Source organism: Bubalus bubalis, chromosome 19, assembly GCF_019923935.1.
Source record: "Bubalus bubalis isolate 160015118507 breed Murrah chromosome 19, NDDB_SH_1, whole genome shotgun sequence".
Classification (NCBI taxonomy): Eukaryota; Metazoa; Chordata; class Mammalia; order Artiodactyla; family Bovidae; genus Bubalus; species Bubalus bubalis.
The window spans coordinates 13483980-13495048 of NC_059175.1; the positions used below are offsets into that span (position 1 = coordinate 13483980).

Here is an 11069-nt window from a genome sequence, read left to right on the forward strand (position 1 = left end):
ACAGTGCCAAGCAGCAGCTGACACTTTAAAGTGAACTTCTCCCTTTCAGAGATGAAAACTGAGCTTTAAATATTGGTGTTCTGAATTTCACATTTACCTGGGTTGCTAATTTTCTAGGTATGATGAAAAGCAGGTTGCTGATAAATGGCAACAGAACATCAGGCCTGGGGTTGGTTTCCTGACATTTCACTGGACACAGGATGGCTCGACCCAAGGTGTGAAGGCAAACCAGAGCTTTGGGGTGGAAACCAGTTGTAAGGGGGTGAATCTGCAGTGTTTGCCAACTTCTGTGGTGTAAATACTTCCATTGTGGCTAATTTTAGGCTGCTGCTGCTGCTGCTAAGTCGCTTCAGTCGTGTCCGACTCTGTGCGACCCCGCACAGACGGCAGCTCAGCAGGCTCCCCCATCCCTGGGATTCTCCCGGCAAGAACACTGGAGTGGGTTGCCATTTCCTTCTCCAATGCATGAAAGTGAAAAGTGAAAGTGAAGTCGCTCAGTCGTGTCTGACCCTTAGCGACCCCATGGACTGTAGCCTACCAGGCTCCTCCATCCATGGGATTTTCCAGGCAAGAGTACTGAAGTGGGGTGCCATTGCCTTCTCTGCTACCAAGTTGTAAAAATCTGCACTCAAACTGCTGAATATTTAACAATTGTCTCTCTCCAGCTGCTCAAGCCTGCTACTGGTTCTACCTAGTTAAAAACCAACAGTCTTGGTTTTCTGGTGGGTAATTATAGATTGACAGCTAAAATATAGTATAGTTATTAGACTTGAGGTTGTTTGTTGTTCAAAACTCAGCCTAAGCGAGCCGCAAAGCTCAGTACCCACCTAGATCACAAGTTTCACAGCATCTGCTTCCAAAGACTCTAAGAGTCTAGCAGTGTGAAAGCTCAGTCATTAGCACTTTGGAATATTTTATGTATAAGAGTATAAGAATTACAGTCTAAGGACTTCCCTAGTGGTCCAATGGTTAAGACTCTGTGCTTCCAGTGCTGGGGTTCTGGTTCAATCCCTCGTCAGGAAACAAAGATCACACATCTGAGGGTTGGGGGTCAAAAAGTAAAAAAAAAAAAAAAAAGAAAAGAAAGAATTATAGTCTAAACCAAAATAGTTATTTTGGGCTGGCACCATGAGATGGATTGAAAATTGAAAGATATTTAACATAATAACTAAATCAATTTTCTCAGCAGTAATGAGAAAGTTGCCACATGCTTAACCACGCTCCACCTTTTCTCATGAGATTCAAATGCTTGGTTAGGAGTGAGCAGCTCTTCCAGACTCCATTTTATTTGACCCAAATAAGAGTGGTAATCTCCTTGGAAGAAAGGGCTCCTCTGTTTCTCCTGTGAAAGTCTATGTCCATCAAATGGATGGCTTCTAGACTAGACACAAGAGCCACTGGTTGACATGGATTCTGTTTGGAAAAGGAGTCAGTCCCATGTTTTCCTAGAAAATGATCATTTTTATATACACATGTGTAGGAGGTAGTCCTTATTTTTATTTAGAACTGTTCCCTTAAAAATATCAGAAATGAATATGTAAAACATGTCAGTCAATAACTTTGAAGTAATTACACGGATATTCTTTCTATATCACCATGTCATTAAAACTCTCTTATGCTATTAACATACAAAATAATAATAATACCTTGCATGTGCAGAGATGTTAAGAGTAATCTGGAGTCTGAACAAATGTTAATTTGTATCCACACTTGCATCCTCAATTTGTAAATCAGTACCCACATTTGTGGGCTTCCACAGGTAGCTCAGCAGTAAAGAATCTGACTGCAAAATGCAGGAGACCCGAGTTCCATCCCTGGGTCAGGAAGATCCCCCAGAGAAGGAAATGGCAACCCACTCCAGTATACTTGCCTAGAAAATCCCATAGAGAGAGGAGCCTGGGGGGCTACAGTCCATGGAGTCACAAAAGGGTCAGACACGACTTAGTGACTAAACAACAGCATGTTTCGTGCACTGCTCAGCCAAGCAAGTTATTGTACCCTAAGAATTCCAAAGAACTTTATTCTAACAAGACATCTTGGCTTTACACATCAGGTATGCATATCAGCTTTGCAGGCAACTATCAACTTTCATCCTTGTTTGTAAAATAAAAATAAAAATAGTAACTACTTCATGGGATTATTGTGAGGATTAAGAGATAATGTAAATGAAGCACTTAACATAGGTTTAATGTTTAGTAGATGCACAATAATCAAGAAATTATTATTTTTATATAGTTATTCTTCTGACCTTTTGCAAAGTTAATTAATTAACTCAATGTTACACGATCTTTTACAATAGTTTCATGCTAAGTATGTAATGTAAGCATTACGATCAGTTCAGTTCAGTTCAGTTGCTCAGTCGTGTCCGACTCTTTGCGGCCCCATGAATCGCAGCACGCCAGGCCTCCCTGTCCATCACCAACTCCCGGAGTTCACCCAGACTCACATCCATCGAGTCAGTGATGCCATCCAGCCATCTCATCCTCTGTCGTCCCCTTCTCCTCCTGCCCCCAATCCCTCCCAGCATCAGAGTCTTTTCCAATGAGCCAACTCTTCTCATGACGTGGCCAAAGTACTGGAGTTTCAGCTTTAGCATCATTCCTTCCAAAGAACACCCAGGGCTGATCTCCTTCAGAATGGACTGGTTGGATCTCCTTGCAGTCCAAGGGACTTTCAAGAGTCTTCTCCAACACCACAGTTCAAAAGCATCATAGCCCCTTTTAAAGATAAGAAATTGAATTAAGAATTTTCTTAGCAGCTACATGGCAGAGTTCGGGTGTGTTTTTCATTGTGTTATTTATAATCAATAGATCAAAACTGATATTCTAGTCAGAAGATTTTTTCACTCATGAACAGGGTAAATATTGCTAGCTACTGATTTGGGCAACACTATTATACCTTGAAAACAACCACAGACTTATTAGTAGCAGCAGCAGAAACTATGTCCAAGTATTTTCTGTGTACCAAGCACTATGTTAAGCACTTTATATGTTCCATCCTTTTTGAACTTTAGAACAACCCTCTATGGTAGGTTTTATATTCCCTTCACAGATAATCACAAGAGCTAACAATTATGACCACTTGGTCTGTGACAGATACTGTGCCAAGTATTTTATATCCATTAATCTCATTTATGACTTAGTGACTAAACAACAACAAAAACTTCATTTTACCCAAAACCCAACAAACTTCTGAGATAGGGAGCCAGTATTGTTATTAGTCTTGTAGTTTGTCAATAAAGATAATATGTAGACAAATTTGCTGTTAGAATTTTAGAGCAGGAAACTTTTTATGAGACATTCTCTCTGTGTATTATAGAGTTTAAAGGTCCTGCCAGAATTATCTTGCTAGACCCAGTCCCATTAAAAATAATCATTGAGGTAGAGATAGGAAAGAAACAGTTGTTGGTTAAAATTATTTTTCAAGCGTGTTTGCACATTCCTTTGATACAATCCCCTCTCCCAGAGTTGTAAATTAAAAGACAGTTTATGGAAAACTTGAATTTGGGGGAGTCATTGTATTAGTCAGGCCCTATCCAGTTTGAGCAGAAATAAATTCAGTTTGGCAACTGCACTCTGAAGAATAAACTATTCTTAACACCTGGTAACACTTTATAGCCTTTCTGAAGATAAAAATGGTGATGGGGTCAAAGAAGGATGTTATTTCAGGGCGTGTGTTGCTAATAATAAAGCAGTCTCTTTGCAGGAAGTATACACAGACAGCTCACAAAAACAGGAAAGTCACTCAGGAACCTGCTATAAAACTCCTGGTCTAAACTCGTGAAACTGCCCTAAAGTCACAAGGCAGAGGTGCCCCGCATTAGAAGTCAAAAAGAGGAACACAGGTTTTCTCATACTATAACCTCAACAACACTGTGTTTTCAGTCCTGTGAAGACTGATCTAGACAGACGAAGGAATAGACCCCTCGACACCAAACCCCTAAGCATGCACACGCCCATCATTTTCCAGATAAAGAAACTAAGATCCCAGTTGGATATGATGGACATCTAGTGTTTTCGTCCGCCCAGAATCAATTTCACCTTCTGGTAATAATCCACCCCATGGAATTTTCTTTGGTGCACCTCCTTGACTCATGATCTTTGGGTTTGGAGAGGGGTGATCACACCCCTAGTTCCAGGGGTGGGCACAGAGCAGGGGTGGACAAACGGGGTAATACCAGAGCATTCAGGGGCAGCACAAGGCAGAATCCGACCTGATTTAACACAGAGGTTAAAGTAAACCCCAGACCACACAGGTGATGCCAAAGCTAGGGCTGTACCCCAAGGCCAATGCCGTTTTCATATTAGGATACCACATAACTTATACAAGTTAAAAAAAGATCTTACTAACTTAAAAAATTGTTGTAGGTTCCATTTCAGTGCTAATAAGCCAAGCTGTCTCAGGGACTATGCTACTTCCTGTTTATATATTAGTTAACTGCAACTGTACCCACATTTTCTTCTGTTTCCTTAAACAGTAACACGTTATACCAGGTTAAGGAGAGGACAATGATAATTTACTTTATATTCAATTTCCTCTAAGGCCTTTAAAATATTATCTTATGCCACTAGGATACCACTATATATTTTATTCTATTAATGATTATAGTATGGTTTATAGTTATGTCAAAAGGGGGCTAGGAAAGAAATTGATAGAATATAGTATTTCATGATGTTTGCAGTGGTTGCCCTGAAGTGACTGGGTTATAATTCCCCTCGTGCCTTAATTTTTCCATTTTGGGGTAAAATTATATTTCAGAAATAAATAAGCTTATTTTTTCTAATAATCTAATTATTCTAAGGCCAATTATGTGTGCTTCAAATTATTTTTTTACTCTCTTACAGCTGTTTCTATTTTGACCATTAATCTCCTCCTTAATTCTGCTGGGAGAAAAAGATATGAGAATCAAATTAGACAATCATCTGCCTATCCTGGGTGGAATTTTCCTACGAGCATCCATGTGAAAGTGTGGCTGGGTCAGAGCTGGTGCAACAGGGCTCCCAGGAAATCAGTGAACATTGAAGAGAAGGTTTAGAAATTACCCAAATCAGTTTTAATTAACTATATCAATATGGTTTGTCATTACTTCAGGAAAATTAAAATCAGCATCTCTGAAAATCATATTTGGGAGTCACACACAAAATGTCTGAGTTGAATTCCTTATTTTCCCCTTTCCAAAACAGTTGTATACTCAATACACCCGTATCTCTCAATTCTTCCTTACCACCTACCTTTACTAGTAATCAAGTCTTGATATGTTTTTGTCGCCATTCTCATACTGTGAAATGGCAACCCCACTCCAGTACTTTTGCCTGGAAAATCCCATGGATAAAGGAGTCTGGTGGGCTACTGTCCATGGGGTTGCAAGCATCAGACATGACTTAGGGACTAAACCACCATAACAAGTGATGTTTGGACTATCATTTCATAGTCAGCAGTCTCCTCTTCCTCCCTTTAATCCTCCACAAAGATCTTTAAAATCACAAATCCAATTCTTCCATCCCCCAGTCCCATCTCCCTCCACTCAAAATCATTCCCTGGTTCCTTATTTTCTTCAGGATGACACCCATACTTCTTAGAACGGCATTCAAAGCCTTTTAGGATCTGGCGTATAGTTACCATTTCAGCATCCTCTGTCGGCAGCCCCTGAACATTGCCTGATTTCACCTCAGTCAGTCCACCGAGCTACCTGAATTATCTAGCTGCAGATTTACAGTCCACTCTGAACAAATTACTGCCTGAAATACCTTGACCATTCTTTCTGGGGTTGATTAATTCACAGTTGTTGACCAAAGAGTTAGTATGGTGTTGTGGTTTTGGTGTAAACAGGAGGCTATATATATATATATATATATATATATATATGTTTCTATACACAAAGTGTATTTCTGGAGGAATACACAAGAAACTGGTAATATTGGTTGCCTCTGGAAAAGAGAACTTTGAAACTGAGATAGGGATGGGAGAGATAATTTTCACTGGATAATCATTTGTGCCTTTTCAATTTTTTGCTATTTAAACACACCAACAATTTGACTAAAGCTGAAGATATGTCCACTCTGTGACCAAGCAATTCCACTCCTTATTATATGCCCAAGAGAAATGAATGCATATGTCCACAAAAAAACATGTATAGGGATATTCATGGCCACTTTTCTCATAATAGACAAAAACTGAAAACAACCTCAATGAGAGAAAGCATATATAAGCTAAAGTATATTTATTTAATGAAATAACCACATAGCAATAAAGAGAACAAACTATGATATAATCCATCAGGGACAGAGTGTTGAGCTAAAAGATCCAACATAAAAAAGTAAATAATGAATGAGTCTAGTTATTTCAAGTTCAAAGACAGGCAAAACTAATCAATTGTAATAGAAACCAGAAAAGCGATTACCTCAGGCAAAGGTGGGGCATGGGGAGCTAGGTAAAAAATAATTGAGCTCTACACAAGATTAGCATATTTTATACTGTATATTGATAACATTTTCAAAGTTTTTAAAAAGCATAACAAGTATACATAAACAATTTGAAAAAAGTAAATAAAATAATTAAAAAAAAAATCTCACCCAAATGTCAAATGAATTCTTCCTTTGCCTTGATAAAAGTCAATGCAACTTCCATAGTGGGGGTCAATTTAAACAAAAAAAAAGAATAGGGAAAAGAGTAAAAATTTCTTTAAACTAAGAGAAAAGAGAAAGGTTTGAAGCAATAATTGATTTTAAGAACAAAATTTTGATTGTGTGCTGTGCTTAGCCCCTCAGTCATGTCCGACTCTTTGCAACCCAATGGCTTCCCTGGTGGCTTACCTGGTAAAGAATCCGCCTGCGATGCAGGAGACCCGGGTTTGATCCCTGGGTTGGGAAGATCCCCTGGAGGAAAGCATGGCAACCCACTCCAGTATTCTCGCCTGAAGAATCCCTGTGGACAGAGGAGCCTGGCGGGCTACAGTCCACAGGGTCTCAAAGAGTCAGACACCACTGAGGAACTTAACACAGCCAGCGCAGACTCCTCTCTCCATGGGGATTCTCCAGGCAAGAATACTGGAGTGGGTTGCCATTCCCTCCTCCAGGGGATCTTCCCAACACAGGATCAAACCCAGGTCTCCTTAATTGCAAGCTGATTCTTTACCAGCTGAACTACCAGGGGAGCAATTATAAAACAAACAAAAAGACTCCAGAATTTTCTCTGATAACCGTATGGCCTCAAAGTCTATAATGGAATGCTTCAACCCACCAGGGGCAAAAGGTTCTTTTACAAATTTATTAAGCAGCTTTTACAAATATAAGCGATATGATTCAATTTAGACTGGCATTTTATCAGGAAATGCCATGGTAACTCAGAGTGAAGAGTTCAATTTAAGGGAAAGTGGAAGCTAGAAATGGAAGTGACAGGGGCAATACTGAGTAAATAAGGTTTATCTGGTCTGCTGAGAGGCAGAACAGTGGTGATCTCTGTAGGTAAAAGGACAGAAGAACCAGGTAGATAAGACAAAGGGAAAGATGCAAGGAAGAGATAGGTCTCTAGGCATTCTAAATATTTACAAAGGAATTTTAAAAGGTATGTGAAGCTGTAAAAGAGGCTGCTTTAGAATATTTCAGGTGGGCTCAAGAATAAGAGATGGGAGGGGGAGGGTCTCCCAAAGTGAAAGCAACATTGCTGCTTTTTTAAGAGTCCTTTTCAGTTCAGGAGAGGCAGTTAGGTGCCAAGAGAAGGTGTTTAGGTCAGCCTCCCCCTCCCAAGATTTAATAATCTGAACGTCTAATTTGTCAGGTTTTTTTCTCCTTTAATAAGTATTTTTTTTTTTTTTTAATTAAAAAGAGCCTCAGACTTCCCTGGTGGTACAGTGGATAAGAATCTGCCCGCCAATGCAAGGGACACAGGTTTGATCCCTGGTCTGGAAAGATTCCACATGCTTTGGAGCAACTAAGCCCACGGGCAAGCCACAACCACTGAACCTGCTCTCTAGACCCTTCGAGCCACAACTACTGAAGCTGGAGTGCCACAACTATTGGGGCCCATGCACCTAGAGCCTGTGCTCCCCAACAATGAGAAGCCAACACAATGCAAGAAAGAGAAGACCCCGCTTACCGCAATTAGAGAAAAGCCCACGCACAGCAATCAGGACCCAGTGCAGCCAATAAATAAAAAGCCTCATTGTCATATATTTAGAAAATACAAAAAAATTTTAAGGAGAAACCAAAAATTACTCAAGAGATGATCACTGTAACATTTCAGTGTGGGACAATTTCTAATTGGCAGAGAGATGCAAAAAAAGAGCAGACTGCAGGTCCTCCTGCCCTAGGAACCCAGATGAGTTTATTACTGGACCTTCGTCACTGTTATTTTACTGGTGCATTTTTTCACTAGAAGCTTTGTGAGGGCAGAGATTTTTGTCTGTGTTGTTCATGGCTGTAGCCTGGTGCCTCACACTCCAGAAATATTTGTTGAATTAGATATTTTTTTCCACATTTACTTATGAAGAGTAGCTGCTATTTATTTTTTCCCCTTAATTATTAAAGCAGTTAAAATCCTTTTCATGTTCTTTCATGACTTTATCAGAACAAGCCAGTTATTAAATGAAAATGTCTTTTGAAGTTTAGGAAAATGTAAGCAAAACTTCATTATTCATATTAATATCACATCACATTTCTTCTGTGATGCCTTAACGTGCAGTCTTCCTGAATACTCATGAAACAATTCCTTCTGTTCCTTAGGTTAATCTATTCCCCACAAAACTTATTAAAAACCAATTTAACATTTGGGGCTTTGTCGCTGCATTTTTCTTGAAAACCAGAGTTTCTTTTCCAAAATTTGAGTTGGAATATTATATTCCAACCCCTCCTCCCATATTTAGGACTTGTCTTTGAAGAGTGAAAAATGATGGCGAAGATGATGCTTAGAAGTCTAGTAAAGGAAATTAAGAATATTGAATATTCTTGTAGGAAAAGTTTTTAGAGAGGGCAGATGGAATTACTCAAGCTTGAAATGTAGCCAGAATTCTGTAGTCAACATTCCCTCACTTGGAATTAAAATGAGACCCTTGCAATTTTTCATAATAAGAGGTAGGCAGGGCCTTTCAACCATTCCAAGACAACCAAGGTCTCCAGAGGCTACAGTGCAGTTATTTTGGGGAAAAAAATGCTACATAGTTAAGCAAAAGTGGGTTTTATTGGTTCACATAACTGGGAAGACTGAAGGAGGAACTAAACTGGACTCTGGGTACAGGGGCTTTCATAACGTCAGGGTTCTCTCAACTTCCATGTGATCAAATCTAGGAGGCCCACGGTCTTGCTTGGATCATGTACTCTATGCTGGATCATTGATGCTGTTGTTGTTCAGTTAAGTCCTGTCCAACTCTTTGCAACCCCATGGACTGTAGCATGCCAGGCTTCCCTGTCCTTAACTCTCTCCCAGAGTTTGCTCAAATTTATGTCCACTGAGTCAGTGATGTTATCTAACCACCTCATTCTCTGTCACCCTCTCCTACCTTCAACCTTTCCCAGCATCAGGGTCTTTTCCAATGAGTCTTCTCTTCACATCAGGTGGCCAAAGTAAGTAATGGAGCTTCAGTTTTGGCATCAGTCCTTGCAATGAATATTCAGGGTTGATTTCCTTTAGGACTGACTGGTTAGATCTCCTTGCAGTCCAAGGAACTCTCAAGAGTCTTCTGCAACACCACAATTTGAAAGCATCAATTTTTTTGGTGCTCAGCTTACTTTATGGTTCAACTCTTGCACCCATACATGACTACTGGAAAAACCATAGCTTTGACTATATGGACCTTTGTTGCAAAAGTAATGTCTTTTTTTTTTTTTCATATTCTGTCTAAGTTTGTCTAAGTTTGAGTAAACTCCAGGAGTTGGTGATGGACAAGGAGGCCTTGCGTGCTGCCGTCTATAGGGTCACAAAGAGTCGAACACGACTGAGCAACTGAACTGCACTGAACTAGGTTTGTCAAAGCTTTCCCTCCAAGGAGCAAGTATCTTTTAATTTCATGGCTGCAGTCACTGTCTGCAGTGATTTTTGAACCCCAAGAAAGTAAAGTCTGTCATTGTTTCCATTTTTCCCCCAACTATTTGCCATGAAGTGATGGGACCAAATGTCATGATCTTAGCTTTTTGAATGTTGAGTTTTTTTTTTGTTGTTGTTGTTGTTGTCAAATGATCCTTTCTTTTTCTCTTTCCTTTGCAGTTCTTAACTAGCGGGGCACTCCACTGCACCACTGTTGATATCATCTATGATGTCATGAGGGTGGCGGCCATCAACATTGCAGCCCACAGACTGGGCGGTCCCCAGTATCTCTTTAATGGTTCCAGAAAGTTCTCTAGCTAGAGACCGATGCCGCATCTGCCAGGCAATGTTGACGATCTCATCAAAAGTGATGTTTCCACTGTGCTTAATGTTTTTCTGCTTCTTTCTGTCCCGTGGTGGCTCCTTGAGGGCTTTGATGATCAGGGCAGAAGCAGAAGGTACCACCTCAATCTGGGCTTGTCTGTTCTGAATGGTCAGTTTCACTGTAATCCTCAGACCCTTCCAATCACCAGTTGCCTTGGCGATGTCATCACCGACCTTTTTTGGAGACAGACCCAGAGGGCCGATCTTGGGGGCCAGGGCAGACGTGGCACCGACTTCCCCACTGGTGCACCTCAGGTACACGACGTTTATCTCGTTGGGGTCGAACTTAGGCGGCATGGTGGAGGTGGCTGGTGTCGGATGAACCCGGATTCGGGATGACCGAAGAAAGTTGCACCTTTGCCTCCTCCGAGCCGAAAGCCGAAAGCTGAATATTGAGTTTTAAGCCAGCTTTTTCATTCCCTTCTTCCACCTTCATGAAGATGCTCTTTAGTTCCTCTTCACTCTCTGCCTTTAGAGTGATATCATCTGCATGTCTGAGATTTTGATATTTTCCCCCACAATCTTGATTCCAGCTTGTGATTCGTCCAGCTCAGCATTTTGCATGCTGTACTCTGCATATAAGCTAAATAAACAAGGTGGCAATATTGCAGCCTTGATGTATTCCTTTCCCAATAGTGAACCAGTCAGTTGTTCCATGTCAGGTTCTA

The 11069-nt window shown here is 40.4% G+C and overlaps 1 protein-coding gene across 1 annotated transcript; it reads right to left on the bottom strand.

Moving 5' to 3' along the window:
• Nucleotides 1-10185: 10185 nt before the first annotated feature.
• LOC112580668 (60S ribosomal protein L12) lies at nucleotides 10186-10785 on the bottom strand. Its single transcript, XM_044932448.2, has one exon. The coding sequence runs from the start codon at nucleotides 10696-10698 to the stop codon at nucleotides 10201-10203; it is 498 nt and encodes a 165-aa protein (XP_044788383.2). The 5' UTR covers nucleotides 10699-10785; the 3' UTR covers nucleotides 10186-10200.
• Between the last annotated feature and the right edge of the window lie 284 nt (nucleotides 10786-11069).

Bases quoted from the DNA above. Each gene is read 5' to 3' on its own strand.
- LOC112580668 (XM_044932448.2), bottom strand. From the start codon at position 10,698: ATGCCGCCTAAGTTCGACCCCAACGAGATAAACGTCGTGTACCTGAGG.